The sequence below is a fragment of the Ambystoma mexicanum genome, chromosome 10 (assembly GCF_040938575.1).
Source record: "Ambystoma mexicanum isolate Mex_15411 chromosome 10, UKY_AmexF1_1, whole genome shotgun sequence".
NCBI lineage: Eukaryota > Metazoa > Chordata > Amphibia > Caudata > Ambystomatidae > Ambystoma > Ambystoma mexicanum.
The window spans coordinates 95,228,711-95,248,326 of NC_090932.1; the positions used below are offsets into that span (position 1 = coordinate 95,228,711).

At 48.0% G+C, this 19,616-nt stretch overlaps 1 protein-coding gene across 7 annotated transcripts in view; it reads right to left on the reverse strand.

The window, feature by feature from the left end:
- The window catches only part of ARMC9 (armadillo repeat containing 9), a 1,454,284-nt gene that overhangs the window by 864,413 nt on the left and 570,255 nt on the right, over window positions 1-19,616 (reverse strand). For all 7 annotated transcript variants that reach the window (XM_069617565.1, XM_069617561.1, XM_069617566.1 and 4 more), the window contains one exon: window positions 8,448-8,482. In XM_069617565.1, coding sequence (XP_069473666.1) covers window positions 8,448-8,482 — 35 coding nt within the window. The remainder of the gene's footprint in view (window positions 1-8,447; window positions 8,483-19,616) is intronic.

Sequence of the window (19,616 nt, forward strand, 5' to 3'; positions counted from 1 at the left end):
GTATAAAAGATTCATAGCCAAACATACACGAAAGTGACAACTGTGGTTAATAAACTTTTCTTGGGCTCGCGATTTTCTTGAGCAATGTGTCACAGTGGCACACAGCCTACAATTATTGGGCTCACAGAATATGTATATCCTACACAAAGTAAGTTATACAAAAGTAACCCAAAATGCTGCTGCGCAATCATAGAAGACACCTTGAGCCTATCGACGATGCTGTACCTGAGGTGGCAATAAGACAGTGATGTGCAGTCTCAGGACACAGGAATAGGAATAGCAGAACTGCAAGGTTTAGCACAGGCAGTAACTGTGCCACCCCCACTGCATGTGCCAGGAAACTGTGCTGCCCAGCTCCCAAAGACAAAGCTAAGTAGTACCACACAGAAAGCCCACAGGCAGCTACTACCAGTCCAGAGGCAGCAGGCGACGCTTCAGAGGCTAGAGAGGGGGCCCAGTGAAAGTCATGTTAGAATACTGGATTGTTGACAGGCTATTATAAATAATGGTCCAGCAGTGGGCCTCACCCACTGTTACAAGAAGGCCCCAGACAACCAGTTTGTGAAAAACACAAGTTATGTATTATTTGCCTGCTGCTTCCCAACTTCCTGCTCGCCATATATTCCCCGCCTCCTCCCCACTTCCAGGCTCCACTCCCATCTTTTACTACTTAAAAAATATGGAAACATTTGCTACGATCCACTCCCGATTCCTCCTCTCATTCGACACTCCAAGGCTCATGGACAAACGTCTCCACGGGCTCTGTTTTCCATTTGCCAGGCAGCAATGTTCACTGTAGATTTTTGACAGATGAAGCGATTTGTACTACTAGTGCAAGATATTTTGACATAATATATAGCCAGTAGCACCCCATATACTTACTATAATATTAAGTTGGGTTACATACTGTTATCATTCGATGTGGCCTATTTTCGGGTTTCCGCATCAATGCTCGGTGTTTCCATTAGCTAACATTTCCCTTGACAGGACTCCGGGTTCTAAGAACCTTCACCAGGGATTGTTTGGTTTTTAACTGTTTTTCTGACTTTCCTATTTTATAATGGTGTTGCAGCCTAGGGAGGGAGGTGGTAAGACGTTTTATCATCCCTAGCCATCAGTTTCCAACTCTGGGTTCTCCTTGGGTGTGGAATGATAACGTCTGTTATAGCTCTCCCCCAATGGGCCTTGACACCAGACTCATGAGCCAATATGGTTGAGCGAAAACTGGGGGAATAGCGCTGAATGGACAATATCATAGATCCAATGGCAGCTGCATGAAAAGGAATGGGGTCTAATCCATGATGAAAAACTAGAGAGGTCAACATCTGGCAGGAGTTCTAGGATTGATTGGGGCACAGTTAATCAGATGACACTGTGGATGGAAGCAGAAACAAATCAGGCCTAGTTGCCCATACAAATAAATTTGAGTTTTGAAAACCCAAGTGAGTGCCAGCTTGAGAAAAGAGGATAGTAGGATCCCACCTGTCACTGCGGGAGGCATTGAATCCAGATTCTAGCAACCATTCCTAAGAAATGCCACCTGTGTCTACCCCTCCTACTCTAATTGCAACCTTACAATAAAAGCAACAGCGGAAAACCTTACCAGACAAAGGGTAAGGGCTAAGGCCTCATTATGAGTTCGCGGTGGGCCAAAAACGGTGGTAATGCAGTGGTACCAAAGTTACCACTGCTTTACTGCTGCATTACCGCACCGCCGAACTATGGGTTTGGAGGGAAATACTGGAGGTAATTCTGACACCTTACTGCCAAAAAACGGACGGTAACTTCAACAGAATTACTGCCAGCGGAATTTCCGCCGAAATCCCCATGAAATTCTATAGACTCCACAGATGGTAACTAACTCCGTCATACCGCCATTTGTAATGCAGCAGTGATTACGCCAGACCAAGTAGTGGTAATGGTAATTTCTTTCAGTGGCATCGCGTCAGATTTAACCTAAATCTTCTCCCCCTACCCCCCAAAGAGGCCAGGAGAAATACAGAAGTGCATTCTCTTGAATCTTCACATTGCAGACATGGTTGACCGCTTCTACACTCCATCAATTAGAACAGAAGGTGAAGACAAAAGGAAGAAGGGAAAGTTATTGTCTAGAAATCAGAGGGAGAGTTTGTCATTCGCAACAGCTGGACTATTCGTCCCATGGATCTGGAGGAATAAGGGATGTTCTTATGTGTATTACATTTCTTCAGATAGTGTTCTGGGAAGGGTCTCGCCTTCAGGGAGCGTTCTAAAGCTTGCCAATAATGACCAAGCTCTCATGGTGGGATCTAAAGTACCTGTCATCGACGTGTGCCTTCTATGACCATAATCTGTTTTGCTTAGTTCTGCTCAGGAGGTAAACTGTGACAGACTCTTAACCAAACACTTACATTCTGCATACAGTTTGAACAGCACTGACCCAGCGTTGGGCATCTCGAATTGTTTGATTTTGCTTTGATACCCGATTTCACGGTTTGTAATTCCTAAAAACAATTAAATAAAATAACCCCTAAAGTAACCGTAAAATGTTTTTGAGCACCTGCCTTTAATTTGGAAGGTGTCTTTTCCATGGACACAGCTTCTATTGGATGGGTCATAATCATGTGGTAATTTATGTTTTACTGCAAATTGAGGTGAGTTGCCATTACCCCTTGCTGCCATTCTAGATTAACAGATTCTCTTGCGGTCCCTCTCAGATCAACAGACTCTGGTCTGTCAGTCAGAAACCCATTGTTTCCGAGTCTGTGTGTGACCGCTGAGCTCTGCCCAGTCTCTATGGCTGAACCCAAGACTATTGGGCACTGCCAGTATCCAAGGCTCAGCCATGGCCCCACAGGGTCTGCCCTAATCCTCTGTCTCTTTCACAGTCTCTGTGACCCCCAATCTAGTATCTCAGGCTGAGCTGTGACCCTGTGCTGGTGTCTCCGGCTCTACATCTTTTCTTCAGGCTGTATGTCTGTTCCTCAGGCTCTGCCCCTGTCCATCAGTACTGCTTCAGTTGTCCTTTGGACTTTGCTCCGGTCATTAAGGTTCACCCCTTGTCCTTCTCGCTGTGTGATGTATCTCGGGCCCTAGCCTCAGAACCTGTCAAGGTCTCTCAGTCATTTGCTAAGTACCAACTTATCAACCCATTTCACCGAACCTCTTTGTTCACAGGCTCCACATTAGTGTCTCAGGCTCAGTCCTGGCCTTCCCAGTCCTGCGCTGGCCCCTGACTTCAATATATTTATAAAGCGCACCAAATGACCAGGAGATTTATGGGCACGGACAACATATAACAGACATTAAATACAATAGGTGCATCTAACAATGCAATGAGACAACAAGACCTCTCGATGAAAGAATGAGTTCTAACCAACGTCATCTAAACAACCATGTCTGCCAACGCCTCTCAGATCTGCCAGGCAAGCTCTCTTAGGCACTAGGAGTAATGGTTTTTTTTCTGAGGGATTTTACCTCCTTCACTTTGTGGGACACGCCATTGGAGGCAGTGAATTTCGCCACTAACAATCGTGATAAGATACCCATGCAATATTTGACACGCTGTTATACAGATTGTTGCAACCACTCTTCGAATATAAGGTTAATATACCAAGTCTCAAAGATTAAAGGCCTTGAGGATTATCTTTGGGGTCGAAACACGTGTCGGGTGATCGCAACAAGAATAAACTTTACTTTGTATATACTTATTTGGAAGACGGAATTTGAATATATCATCTAACAATATTGATAGCTTATTGTGGCAGTGCGCGAGTCACCATTTTCCAACCCAATTGGACTCTTAGGCACTACCTTGGTCTGACCAAAACCATTCCCTCTAACTACATCTCAGTTGTGGTCGCTCAGGCTTGGGTTTTTACTCGTGGGTCTATTCCTTGGTGCTCAAGAGCTGCTGTCTCTCTGGCAGTCTGTGGCTTGTGTCTTCGTGTAATGCAGGGCGTAGATCTGGGCAGGAGCAGCTTCACCGGACATGCTCTGGCATTTTTCAGCAGTTATCGCACCCCTTTCCAGGGTTTGTGCAACATTCCACACAGCTTGCTAGATAGTTTATTATGATGGTAAGGATCCTCCAGCAATTTATATTTCAAACCCATGATCTCCTTTGGCCGAATTACATGATAAATGCATGCTAATGTTTAACAGATCATTGGGAAAAACATGTATGTCATATTGTTTGTTGTGTCTACAAGAAGAAATGTCCAGATTTCTCAGTTGGTTTAGAATACAAAGGAAACCTGATCTGGCGGACATAAGATGTGCATGTAACCGACATTCTGGCATAAAGGGCAACGGTGCAAAGCACTGGAATCACGGGACTCAACTCTCTCCTCTTCCACTTTCATTTCCAGGCAACTGCCTGCAACACTACTGGAAGAACTCCAGGAGGCACTATTTGACCCTCAAACATCAAATCTTGTCCCACTATAATCAAGAGTGGCTGTCATGGAGGCACTTCACCTGGGCGTGTAAAATCTTGCTCTTGCCCCAATGTCAGCCTCAGTCTCCCAATCCACCGACCCTTTCTCTCACTCCGCCATTACCTTAGATGATCTTAGATGGAAACCCGAACATGCAATTCTATCCCCCAACCTTAATCTTGCCTCTACCGTCACCCCTGTCTTAGGCCCTTTCTTCAATGTTCTAAGCTATAAGGAAGGATACACCTACCTCAGAACAAGTGAATACTGACCCACTATTCACCGGGAGGCCCTGCTGTTTCCGAGTAGTGTTCCGTTCACATGGACTAGCTTTACTGGCGGATGCTCGCTGATGGCCTGCACATTTGCTTTTATGTAGCGTGTTCTGGGGAGGGGCTGATGAGGTGTTTTTGGATGTATGTAGTGAGGGTCCTGAATTTCTGGTCTGGACGGACGTGCTAGCCATATTAGGAATCCATCCAAGCACTGATCGCTACATAGTATTATGTGGCTATGTTTAACATGTGTTCTTAGCTCATGGGGGTTGTGGTTGGAGTTCCTTAATTGACCTATGGCAGGGGTCTGCAACCTGGACCCTCTAGAGGTTTTGGCCTACAACTCCCATCAGCCCGAGCCTAGATAGTCAATAGTTAGGTATTATGGGATTCTTAGACTGAAACATTGTGAAAGCTGCAGGTTGCAAACCCAAGGCCTATGCATACCTTGTGCACATTGGTGGTCATTCATGTTGTCTGCGCAAATGGATCCTTGAAGGATTAAAGCACTAAATGCGTTTCTTACAACACTACAAAACTTGAGAAGCATAAATATGAGTAACAATATTATTCTGTTGAATAATTGGTTAGTTTTATACAGCACGTGTACAGGGAACAGCACGTAACGGTCGCTTACCGTGTGTTAGCTTTAACATGCCTATTGAAATAAGAGGGCGTCTAATTTCGCCCTGAAGCTAGATAAAAGTGGTGAAGGTAGGGATGTCAGGGCATAAAGGGGCCGGGATGATGGAGCAACAGCCTCCTTCAAAGCTGAACCTAAATGCAGGTGAAGAAAGGTTAAGTTGATTAGAGATTCTAAGGGTGCAAGGAGACAAGAATCCTTCTACAGTGTCCACCTCTCCTCGGCCGTCCCAGACCCTCTGCACTGCACTGGCCTCTCACTTCATAACCAAAACTCAGGACATCCTGTCCTTACTCTCTTCACCCCTCCCTTCTCCCCCAGTCGCTCTCAGGCCTCCCTTGCCCCCCCCCCCCCTTACCTCAAACTCTCCTCTTTCTGGCCCATACCACCAGATGAGATCTGTAGACAAGTCCTCTCGAAGTAAGTCTCCTCCAAACAGGTGCTCCCCCAGAACTATCAAAGACAACATTGCATGCCTTGCTCCAGCCTTGGCTGATTTCTGCAATCACTCCTTTGCCACTGGCTCCGTCCCGCTACCCCTCAAGTACTCCCTTGTGCACCCTCTCCTCAAAAAGGCTTCTGCAAACCGCTCCTGCCTGGCTAACTACCGCCACATCTCCATTACCCCCTTCCTGGGAAAACGTTTGGAGAAGCTTGTCACCTCCCAGCTGATCCACCACAATTAACCTGTTGGTTGTCTTCACAACCACCAGTCTGGCTTCAGAGAAGCCAGAGGTGCGGTTACTACTCCCCTGAACACCGTGAAATCTGCTCTCTAATCTCGATTCCAACTGTCCGTCCGTTGTCATCCTTCTTGACCTTGCCTCTTGATACTGTCAATTATGCCACCCTTAAAATCGGCTCTATGATCCCCTTGGCATCACAGACCTGGCACTGGACTAGTTGACCTCCTTCCTCTCGACTTATGCAGGTTAAACTGGCCCCTTTTCTCTCCGACATCATACTCTCTACCTGCAGGGTCCCCTCAGGGCTCCATTCTCTCGCTGTGGCACTTCAACATCTACCTTGCCCTTCTAGCCCCTATGATCTCTGACTTCTCTCCTAACTTCCAATGTTTTGCAGACCACACACAGCTCTCCTTTAAGCTTCCCTCCTCTTCTTCCTCTCTCATTCCTGACTGTCTGACTGCTATTCAGGCATGGTGTGCTGCTAACAATCTCTGCCTTAATGCCACTAAGACTGAGATCCTTCTCATTGGGACCCCTGTTCCCTCCTACTCTCTGGCTGCCCCCCATGGCCCCCCTCCCCTCACCCTCTTGTGAGGCAAAAAACCTTGCTGTCCTCTGCAACTCCTCTCCGTCTCTCCTTACATTGCGGACCTTGCCAAGAATGCCCACTTTCAGCTGCACCTCCTTGGAGGCATTCTCCCTTTCCACACCTTCCCCCAGAAACGTTTTGCCTCCTGCTCTCTGGTCCTCTCTAGGCTGGAATACTGCAACAGCCTCTTACTCAATCTGCCTAAATCCTCCCTTCACCCACTTCAACTAATCCAAAATAGGACTGCAAGACTTAACCTTGGCCTCAAACCGAGTGACTGCATCTCTGCAACCCTAAAATCTCTCCACTGGCTCCAGGTCGTTACGAGAAACAAGTTCAAGACCCACTGCATCATCCAGAAGGCTTTCTGGGGCCTGGGACCCTTCTACCTCCAACTCTCTCTCCCTAAATACCTCCCTGCTAGAGCCCTTCGGTCTTCTAGCTCCAACTCTCTGCCAATCAGATGCTTTTCCAAGCAGAGAGTGGGGTGGGGGTAGATCTCTCTCTTCCGCAGGAGCCTCCCTCTGGAATGGCCTCCCTGTCCCTCTCAGGCTTGAGCCGGATCTCCTTAAGCTTTGGAAGCTTCTCAAGACCCTCCTTTTCTTGTATTCCTTTCCTTTTCCACCTCCCCCGCTAATGTCCCCCTCTGCCACATTTTGACTGGTGCCTGGTTCCTTCTGATTCATACAGGGCACCAGGCCCTCCTTGCCCAGTTTACCCCAGCACTTCCTTTCCTTGTGAACCCCCCCCTCCCAACCCAAAAAAAGCACTTTCCCTACCAGAATCCCTCCCTCTGTACTAGACTGGCAGAACCTCATCTCTACTGAGCCCGAGCCCGCCCTGTCCTCGCACTTAGCATGTGGACCCTCATTCCCTGCACTCCCTGCTTTCCCCTGGCACTTCTCCACCTGGCCGCCACATAGCACTCATCTAGCCCAGGGGACTTCTCCCCCCCAGCACCTACATGCTCTCCACTTCCCATCTTACCATTAACACATTCACTCTAACCAGCACTCGCGATACCCCTACCCAACTCTCCTGCACTTCTTGTTACTGCACTTGCACAATCCGAATGACAAGGCCTAGCAGCACCGTTTTTTCTTATTCTTCATCCCTGCCCCCCCACCGCCTTGTGGTGCATTGAAACAGCATTTGCTGTCTGTATAGGCGCATTATAAATACCCAACAAATTAAGAAGACACTTCGAACACTAACGAAGTCATTATTAAGTTAATATATTCAACAGGTTACTGTAATGCTGTAAATAAGTCACAATATAGACATATGACCTTCCTATATGGTACTTACGGGCAGCTGTGTTAACAATACACATTCAATCAGGCACAAACTCTCACCGCAAGGCCACTATGAGCGTGACTGGTGCAGTATAAAAGTGATTTAAGGTAACAAAACATATCCCGTCATAGGTGTCTATCACACACAGCAAATCCACTGATGCGCGCTCCCACTCCTTCCACTAATAAACCCACCCCTTCTCTTATTTTCAGATCCACCAGAGCACCTGGAGACACGCATAGCAGCTGTGCGCAGTATAAATCCCACTAACAGTGGTATTCAAACTTTTCTATACTGTCTGAGACCCTTCTCTTGAGGCAAAATATTCTATTCTCTCTGACCCCCATTCCCCAAGCTATAACTGCTTATATTAAATTGCCTTTTAAAGAGCCTTGCACCCTCCCGGACATCCTTCGGGACCTCCTGGGGGGGTGGGGGGCAGCTTCACAGTTTGAAGAGCACTGAACCAACATAATATAACACAGGCCTCTGATAGCTTTAAGGGACATCTATGTGTGGGGGGTGGTGGGTACTTACGCTGGTGCGATAGAAGCCCTCAGCATGGAGGAAGCCTGAGGAGTAAAAAGAAAAAACAAATTAAACACATTTTTTAACCACGCAGAACAATTCTAACATCACTTTCTTTGAAGGTGGGCCGGAATCAGACGTGCCTAACCTCCAGGTTTGTCCCAGTGCCTGCGGGTTTTCATGTACATCTCTATGTAATTAAAAACCTCGGGAATGTCAGGGATGCAATCAAATGCAGTAGCTGTCTTCCGTCAACTGGGATCAGGGAGCAAAGTCCACAGGGCCCCCAACACTTAACACGTGTTTGTTTTGTTGGTCAAGATAATAACTGAGGGGAGCATTAGCCATTTTGCGTCTGAATGACCATATCAAGTTCTTATAAAATATCCAATTCTGTGCCTTATTTAAAGACAAAAATGCATTTTAACTCTCACATTTTCATTTTGTGTTCTTATTTAAAACACACAGGGAAGGGTTTACACATTATGCACAATAAATTGTCTTCATGCAGCACGCCACGTATAAATAAGCAAGGTGCTATAAGCAGGCGGGAGACTCACGATTTTTTTGTTGAAAAATAAGGCTATTTTTTACTGTCTCCCGCCTAAAATGATGATAACGCCAATGCAATCCTATGGGAAAAAATACATTTTCCCGATTGCTGTGGTGAAATCTCCCTCTCAGGGGCTCCCGAATGTTGGCTTGTCTGAATTATTTTGTTACAAGTCTTGAAAGTACTTTTGCAAAACCTCAGGGTTTTTGATTTAGAAATGTAGGCAGGTCTGTCTGGCATCCTTCGGGCTAATAGCATCACAACCTTGGCAAATACTGCAAAGCTCCGCACACACACACACACACACATTCATCCTGGAGCCTAACCCCCCCCCCCCCACTCGGCTCCAGGATGTAGACTCGAGGGCATTTGCTGACGCGTATAGCCTGCGCGGGAACGCGGCCTCGCACGCGCTTCGCTCGTGCAGTGGTTGTCAGCTTCTTGCCGCCGCTTTATTGGAGAATGGTATGCTCACGTATTAACGTATTTAAAACCACACGAATGGGTAGGTCTGCCTTTCGGGGGGTAAGAGATTCTAGGCTCGGAGACATAATTGTGCAGCACCTTTAAGTTAAACCGTGAAACGTGCCTGTCCACGAGCGAGATCTCAGCTATGGAGCGCAGAGGGACAAATAGGGGATAAGCTCATTAGTCCGTTTTCTTTAGTATTTACTCCGGCTGCTGCCATCCCCCAACTCCCTCCACCGGTCCATGGCCTCCCCACATTAGTACGAGGCAGCCTGAAAGGGCTGGTCACCTGGATGGGGTCGTTGGGAGACTGTTGCCCTGGCGGCCTGTGCTGTCAATCAGAGTCATACATACCAACATTGCAATGCACCTGGGAGGGAGATTTCCCCAAGAAAATCGGGAGACATGCATTTTCCCCATAGGAATGCATTGGGGCTACGGTTATTGTAGGCGGAGACCGTGAAAAATAGCAATATTTTTCGCTGAAAAATCGTGACTCTCCCGCCTAAATCGGGAGTGTTGGCATGTATGCAGAGCCTCTGACTAGATCTGTACAGGAGAGCGTGGTGTTCCACCGAGGGATTCTGAGTGACAACAGAGACCATGAGATTATGACGCAGCTGATAACATTCGTACTCTATGTGGGTTTATGCGCCCCTAGTTTTCTCCTGCGTCATTGCCATCCCCATGGTCCAGCAGTGCAGGCGGAGGGGAGCAGAGCACTGAGGCAATCCACACACAACAATGTTCAACAAACTATTTGGGCACCTGACACCCATGCTTCAACCTCTTCATGCCACCCTTCAAACGAGCATGCAATCCAGGTAAACCCCTGCAGCACCCAAAAACACAGAAGAAGGCTGGCCTCCGGTTGTCACCCTCCCCTGCCACTCTCTCACTGATGTTGAGTGTCCCTTTAAGGAACTGATGGCACAGGATGTCATCACAATCCCTGAATGAAGGGGTAGTCCGCGCCACAAGCCTTATACGTGAGCTTCGGAGCCTAAACTGTGACCACTGTCTCTGTGTCGTTCTTTACGAGTGCGCAGGCAGCACCAGGATGAAGCCAACCCTATTAAAACAGTGGTGACTAGAGAGGAATTGCTGCATCCGAGTGCAATCCAGCGTCCAACACCTCGTCCATCGATCCGCAGCTCCTGCTGCATGGGGTCTGCGGTTTGGCTCACGGCCTGCACCGCCGTGAACAGTAAGGAGGAAGGAGTGGCGCATGTGCTGCACGCCAGCAGATAAAGTTTACCTGATCTGCTGTGCTGACATTCTCCCAACACTCGCCCGAGCCGCTGGCAGTGATATGACGAATCTACATTGTGCAGGGCCCTGGGCCCCACCATATTGAGCCTGCACACTCAGAAGACCTCAAGACCCCCCCTTTTTTTAATAAAAAAAGGAAATATAAAAGAACAAGTTACTCTCTTACCTGGTAACGTTCTTTCGATGGGATGGTCCGACGACATATTCCATATCTATGACAGTAATCGCCACAGCTGTGCTGCTTCGGAAAATGTTCTGCGTCCTGCGTCGATGACGACGATACGTTGTCCTCGAGGGCCTCCGTCGAGCCGACGTCACCGGATGTTATAAGTAGGATGCACAACGCCGTAGCCTCCGTTGTAGTTTTTTCCCCCAGAACGTGTGGCACCATACTACTGCCAATATGACCACAGAAAGCCTTGCGGAAATGTAAGCTGCAATCGCATAAGAAATTCTGTAGCGGGGCAGGTAGGGAGGGAGCGATATGGAATACGTTGTCGGACTATCCCATCGAAAGAACATTACCAGGTAAGAGAGTAACTTGTTCTTCTAGGGGATTGGGTCCTCCGACGTATTCCATATCTATGACTCCCAAAGCAGTACCAACGTATGGAGGAGGGAAAAAGAATTTAGAATATAGAAATTTAGAATGTCCAATCAAATTGCAGAGTAAAGGACCGCCTTGCCAAAGGCCAGATCCTACCCATGGATGGAATCTAGGGAGTAGTGTCGTACAAAAGTATGGACCGAAGCCCAAGTGGCTGCTTCACAGGTGTTTCGAATAGGAACGCCCCTCTGCAGGGCTGTAGAGGCAGCCATACCCCTAGTAGAATGGGCCCGTAAGCCAACTGGAGGGTCCTTACCCGCCAAGCGGTAACATTCAGAAATTGCCAAGATAATCCATCTAGACAAAGTCTGCTTAGTAACAGCTTGTCCCAAACACCTTCCAGCGTAACCTATAAAGAGCTGATCGTCCACTCTGACCCGGGACATGCGTGAAATGTAGAAACTTAAAAGTTCTCCTAGGATCCAACCTACGGAGCCTCTCCTCGTCCTTACCAGGATGCGGAGGAGGATAAAATGCCGGAAGAATGACCTTCTGGCTTAAATGAAATTCCGAGACAACTTTCGGAAGAAAGGAAGGGCGAACTCTAAGGACAATCCTGTCCTTATGAAACACAGTGAAGGTTGGCTTAACTGAAAGCGCCTGCAACTCACTCACTCTGCGAGCGGAAGTGACCGCAACTAAAAACACAGTGTTAAGGGTTAACAGTCAGAGGACAAGAATGTAAAGGCTCAAATGGAGCCCCCATTAGGAATTTTAGAACAAGGTTCAAATCCCAACCAGGCACCTGGAAAGGTGATGGCGGAAACACATTAGTGAGCCCTTTGAGAAACTGAGAAATGAAAGGAATTTTGAAATAAGAACGCTCCTCCAACGAGCGCTTAAATATGGACAGCGCCACCAGGTAGATGGTACCCACTTGCTGGCCCTTGTGAGCTAACAAAAGCAAAAAAGACAGAACCACAGGAATATCACATGAAAAAGGATCCACATTCTTAACCCTGCACCAGTCGCAGAACTTTCTCCAACGGCAACAGTACAGGGACTTGGCTGCAGGCCATCTGGCCGAAAGCAACACCTCAATCACGTCTTCAGGGAGATCCCAATCCGGTATTACCCAAATTGTTTGTTTACAATTGTTCGAATGAGCAATTGACCGAATTTAAAGGGTCACAATTGACCTTTTCACAATTGACCGAATATATATATATATATGCCTGAATTGCAGAATTTGCCTAACATTGTGATAAAACCTGCCGATAAGGGTTCTAATATCGTTATTCAGGACAGGGAATGTTATGTGGCTGAGGCTAATCGTCAGTTACGCGATTGGTGCTGTTATTCCAGGCTTCCAAAGAATCCTTTTGTCGAAATACAGTTGGAGCTCACCGCCTTATGTACCAAATGGGCCGAGAAAGGCCTTATTGAGGATGAGCTTGCTAAGTTTCTTGAGCCTGTGAGTCATACTATACCCACTATATATTTTCTGCCCAAGACTCATAAGTCCTTGATCCATCCACCAGGCAGGCCTATTGTAACTTTCTGTGGTTCTCTCCTTGAACATATGGCCCAATTCATGGATGAGACCCTGTCCCCGTTGGTGTCAGTCCTGCCCTCATATCTACGCGATTCCAAGGACTTCTTGAGTCACATTTCAGATATACCTTGGGAGGAGGGCTTAATGTTAGCTACCTTAGATGTTGTTTCCCTTTACACATCTATAGATTACACCGCTGGATTGGTAGCCTGCAAACATTTTTTGGACACTCGTTCTTTGAACTTTTTGGGGCACAGTGGTATGATTTTGGATATGCTTCTGTTCTGTTTAACTAACAATGTATTTCTTTTCGAGGGTTCCTTTTATCACCAGGTCAGAGGTACTGCTATGGGCAGTACCTTTGCGCCATCCTACGCTAACCTCGCCATGGGGTGGTGGGAGGCTACTTTCTTGTCTGAGATCCTTTCAGTTAGTTTTTCTACACAAGTTATTGGTTGGTGGCGGTACATCGACGATATTTTTATCATTTGGAAGGGAAATGAGAATGAGTGGGTATCTTTTGTGGACAGCATTAACAACAATGTTGTGAATTTGAGATTCACTGAATGCCACAGCTATACTCAAATTGTTTATTTGGATGTTAATGTAAGATTGGACAACCTAGGCATTCATACTTCCCTACACAAAAAACCCACCAACACTGGCCTTCCCCTACATGCAACGAGTAGCCATCTGCTCTCCTGCAAGAACAGTATCCCTTATGGCGAATTTATTCGCTTTCGGCGCAACTGCACAGACATTGAAGAGTTTGATCGCTGTTGCAGGTTGGCTGCCACTGATTTTCTACTGCAGGGGTACCGAAAAAAGATTATTGAAATGGCTTTCTCCAAAGCATGGTCACTTTCAAGGGAAGTGTTACTACATGGTTCTGCCAGTAGGAGGAAAGATAAGGATCAGGATGAACCTCACCTTATTGTTACATTCAACAAAGCCTCTTATGATGTTCGTAAGATTGTTGCGAAACATTGGCATATTCTCAGGCTGGACAAAGATCTTGGCCCATTACTCTCCAAGTGTCCCACAGTAACCTACAAACAGGCACCTTCGTTGAAGGATAGACTGGTTTCCAGTTATTTGTCTCCTGTCCAGAAAAATTCCACTAGGACCAATTGGCTACCCGCCTTACCCAAGGGTTTTACCAAGTGTCAAAAGTGTAAAGCCTGCCCTCATGCCACTAATTGTAAATCTTTTGTACATCCAATCACGGGTATGGAATTCAGGTTAAAAAATGTTATCAATTGTGAGACTCCATTTGTAGTGTAAGTTTTAACATGCCCCTGCCGGAAATGGTACGTGGGATCCACTACATGTGTACTTAAGCTCCGTATTTTACAGCATCTCAGAGCGATTAAGAACTTTGACCCCACGTATCCTATGGCCAAATATTTCAGGCAGGAACACGACAGTGATGTTCATATGCTTACATTTTTTGCTGTGGCTCATGTACCGATTGATCCGAGGGGAGGTGATCGAAATTGAGACAACTGGAAACCAGGTTTATCCTGGACTTTGACACTAAGTATCCAAATGGGCATAATGTGGATGAGGAGTTACATACCTTTGTGGGAACTTAATTATTCTGTTTCTTTATGCGCCTACACACACCTCTCCTTGTCTCTTGCTCTGTGTTATTTGATTCTGGTCCCTTGCCACTATATACTGCTTCTCCTTTTGTTTATTTGGATTTTGGCCCTGGCCTGGATTAGGTTGATTTATTTAATTTGTATTTTTCAAGTTTTCCAACTTTTTTAATTGTTCAGTTGGTCTATGTTGGCTGTCTTGCCCTTTTCTGATGTTTAGGGGGTTTGAATTTTGGGAGTACACGATTGTATCTGTACTCTGTAATTCTGTTTTTTTTTTACATTGCTTTCTTCATTGTAAATTGCCTTTACTTTTCCCACAAGCTTCAATATTGCATTTTGCACTAGCACTTTATGATTACCAAACTTTTCTGCCTATCTAATGCTGCTAGAGTGATAAGTTTACAATCTAATGCACTTGCACTTTACATTGCAGCCTGCAACATGTCTTTATCTTAAAGGTCGCACATATTGACTGTCCTCAAACTGTCAGAGTGTTTATATTAGACAGCATTATCTTGTCCCAGCTGTGTTTTCTCTATGTATTATAATCATATTGCCTTGGTGAGCTAGACATGCACTCGCATTATATATATATATATATATATATATATATATATATATTTGTTTAGCTATTGACTGCATATATTTTTTTATAAGCTTACATAGGAACGCATTTGCACTCTATGTCACAGCTGTGGACTGCTAATTTTTGCTAATCTGTGCTAATTCTTGCTTTGAGTGAAATTTGTTGACATCTATCTCACTGCATGTCCTTTTATTATATTTCTACATGTTTGGTGCTGAATTTTAATGTGCTATTGATTTTACTGCTATTTTTAACCTGTTCCTTTTATGGTTAATGCAGTCTTCTGCTACACTCTAAAATGGGCGCCATGTTATTGCGCCAAACTATTAGCTTGTGCTGGTAGGCAACATGGACGAAGGACCCATTGGTAATATCTACTCTCATTGTTTTCATGTCTCCCTAACGTGATCAAGCGCTCGGAGAAGCGCGAAACGCGTCGTTAAGGACACTGCCCTGGTGTTCTGTTCTGTTTGCTGTGTGTTCTTTGCCTACTATTTTTTACCATCTATTAAACTCGTTTTTCTGTTACTTGGATTCGAGTTTGCTACTTTTTTCACTGGGACCTGCAGACCTCATGCTTGGAGTGCGTTTTTTTCCTTCCTCCATGTCTTAACGAGATATATATATATATAAAGTAGAAAGGCAAACACGGACCACAAGGTCGGGTTCCTTTAGAAGCCGCACTCCCTCCAATTAGTGAAATCCATTAATATCCATCAGCAAGTGCTCGCCGAAAATGTCCGGTAAATAGGAAAGCAGACCACTGCACAGCAAGAAAATTCGCTTAAGAAGGTTTCAAAGTTTAATTCAAAAATTTATTTGCAGTAAAAAAGACGGCTTCCCAGTAGCAAGAGGAGGCTACCTGACGCGTTTCGCCACACTCCTGTGGCTTGTTCACTCCTGTGGCTTGTTACATATATATATATATATATATATATATATATGGGTTTTGGGGGGTTTGGCATTGGGTGGGGGGTTGTGGGGGGTTTCCCCCCACATATATAGTACAATTGACCTTCACAATTCGGTCAATTGTGAAAAGGTCAATTGTCATTCGAGCAGTTGTAAAACGAACAATTTGTATACAACCCCCAATCCTTATACCTCAACCTTTCAGAAGCCAAGCGTGAAGGTTGAGGGATCTGACCTCTGGATGGAGAACCAGACCCCCCTCCCGTGAGAGCAGATCGTCTTGGTAGGGAAGACGACGTGGAGGGCAGATGGACAAGTCGAGAAGGTCCGGGTACCACGTTCTCCGGGCCCATGCCGGAGTAATGAGGATCAACCGGGAACCGAACCTCCGCAGCACTTGCAGGATGACGGGGCCTGGAGGAAACGCGTACAGCAGTGGGAAGGACCACTCCACCATGAATGCGTCTCCTAAGGCTCCTCTTGGAGGAATTTCCCACAAACAGAACCTTTTGCACTTCCGGTTGACACTGGAGGCAAAGAGATCCACTTGAGGGGTCCCCCAAAAGGCGAAGATCATTGGCATGAGCTCCCCATCCCGTGAGGGATGCGTCCGTCACGATCCTCACCTCCGGCCAGGGTAGCCAAAATGGAGCCCCCGCATCAGATTGCCATCGACGGCCAACCACAGAAAGTCCTGGGCGACCGAGGGCGGCACCTGAACGGGGTCCGACATCCCGCCGGAGGCCTGTGACCACTGCAACTTGAGAGCCCATTGCACAGATCTCATCCGCAACCTGGCCTCTGGCACCAGAAGAATACAGGATACCATGAGGCCGAGCAACCTCAAGAACTCGAACGCCGGGAGACTCTGGGCATGCTGAAACTTGTGCACCATCTGCTGAATGGGATGAGCCCTCACCTAGGGAGGAAAACACTGCCCCAGGGACGTGTTGAGCACTGCTCCGATGTACTGGAGCCGCTGAGTTGGCGTCAAGTGGGACTTCTTTAAGTAGAGGGAGAAGCCCAGCTTGTGAAGGGAGTGGCAGGTGACGGACAGATGATCCACGACTTGCTCAGGAGAGCGCACCCTGATCAACCAATCGTCCAGGTAGGGGTAGACGTGAATCCCACCCCTTTCCTGAGGTGCGCTGCCACCACTACCATGAGCTTGGTGAAGACCCTCGGGCGGAGGTCAACCCCAACGGCAGGACCCGAAACTGAAAGTGCGAGTCGGCAACCGCGAACCTAAGGTAATTCTTGTGCTTTGGAAGTATCGGCACATGAAAATAAGCGTCCTTGAGGTCGAGAGACACCAACCAGTCCTTAAGTTGAAGGGCCTGGAGGACTCGAGAGAGAGTAACCATCTTGAACTTGTCCTTCCTGAGGAGTTTGTTCAAACCGCGCAAGTCCATGATGGGTCTCAAACCCCCGTCTTTCTTGGAAATCAAAAAATAAGGGGAATACCATCCCTTGTTCCTCTCCGCTACAGGCACCAGTTCTATGGCGCCTTTCTCCAGCAGGGATTGAATTTCCTGTGCAAGGAGGGGATCGAACTCTTCAAAGAGAGATTCCCCGGTGGATTGTCTTGAGGCCTCTGCCAGAAAGGAAGACGGTAGCCGTGGGTTATGATCTCCAGAACCCACACATCTGAAGTAATGGCGCACCACTCTGCAAGATGCTGCGCCAGCCTTCCCCCAACCGGCAAACCATGGGACATGGCCTCATGACTGAGCTGAAGCGGCTGCAGCGTTGCCTGAGGGCAAAGAGGCAACAGCCCGAGCGGCCTTGGCACCTCGAGTAACTTGTTTTCCACCTCTGGCACTCCTACGGTGGCCCCTTTGACTGGCAGTCCCTCTCTCTTTACCAAAGGATGAGTAATAACGAAAGGAACCTCCCCTCCATTGCTGTCCCCTAAGACAAAAAGGCGGAGGTTGGCGAACTGCAGCACCCAACGACTTTGCTGCAGCTTTGGAGGTCTGCAACCTCTCAAGGCTCTCGTCAGCCTTGCTGCCAAAAAGATGTTCCCCGTCAAAGGGAATGTTGAGGAGCCCGGCCTGCACATCAGGAGCAAACCCCGACTTCCGCAACCATGCAAACCTGTGTATCACGGTGCTTGCCGCCATGGACCGGCTGACGCAATCTGCCATGTCCAAACCTGACTGAACGGCCTCACACATGGCATCCTTGCCATCCTGAACCATGGCAAGGAAACCATCCCGTTCGTCCCCTTCGGGAATATGTTCAGCCGCTAAGGAAACAGTTCCACAGAGTGTGCCTGAAACGTGACAAGGCACATACGGAGTTGGCTGCCTGAAGCGCCATACCCCCTGAAGAAAACACTTTCTTCGCCCAGCCGTCAAAACGCTTGTCGTCCCTATCAGGAGGGATGGTAGGATACGACGCCTGCTTTGCCGGGGCCGTAGCCGCCTGCACCACCAAACTCTCCAGAGTGGGGTGCTTGGTCAAGTAGCAGGGGTTGCTACTGGTTGGTCGGTATTTTTGCGGCAAAGACTTTTCCACTGCCGGGAGACTCTACGGAGCAGTCCAAGCCGCCGCCACCCTCCTCTGTAGAGCCATATGGAACGACAGTACGGGATCAGTTGGTGGACCTTGGTGGAGGATATCCGTAAGGTCATCCTGAAGAAAATCCCCTGGGGGAGCAGACCATCCCAAGTACTCGGTGACCCTAGACATAAGGCGTCGGTATGAGGAGTCGGCATGAGTGCCAGGCTCAGGCCTACAAAACTCCACCTCCGGAGAGGTGTCCAGTCCACTGGCATCATGCAGGGACTGTCGCAGGTGCTCAATCTGGCTATGGCCCGAGAGAATCACATCTGGCACTGTATCAGGAACCATGCCATCATCAGAGCCCTCATCCACCTCTGAAATAAACTCAAGATGGTGGTAAGAAGGCACAGAATGTGGAACAAAGCCATGCTTGACCTTGGCCAGAGCCTTTCTAGGGGGTTCCACCAAGCCCCGGGGTACCCCCGTCGAAACAGCCTCGAAAGGCGTCGAGTGAATCAGCGTCGATGCCGAACGCGGCGTCGACACAGGCCTCGAGGCTGGAGCCCCGAGCGTGTCCCTCGACAGCCTGAGCGCCGATGGCGTTGACGACTTCTTCGGAGGCGGGGCCTCGAAAGAGTCCGTCGATGACCTCGGCACCACCAGCGTCGACGTCTTCCTCGAAGACACCACAGGTGCACACGGTCTCGAGCGCGTCGAGGAGCGGGACCTGGACCGGGCATGACGAGAACGATTCCCCTTGTCCGAGCGGGACCTCTCCCGCGAATTGTGCCGACCACCCGAGCCCGAAGGCGTGCGAGCAGTGTCTCTCGACCGATCACGACCGACCCAACTCGGAGGCGCGGACGGACCAGTGCCCTGCGATTCGAGAATCACTAACATTTTCTTCCCGAAGGAAGCCCATTCCTCGGCGTCACATGCTTGGTGGGATAAGCGACCCGCCGACGGGCGGAGTCCTCGGATGAGGACGGGGTAGGCGACCGATGGCGGCGCTTCCGGGAGTGCCTCGAAGAGGCAGAGGAGTGGCAGGACCGACTCCAGGACCGAGACCCACTGGACTTCCGACGACGATGCAGAGAGTCGCCCTCGAATCGTCTGTCGAAAGCCCCGCAGACCTCGACTTCCGTGGCTTGGACACCTTACCTACCGACAACT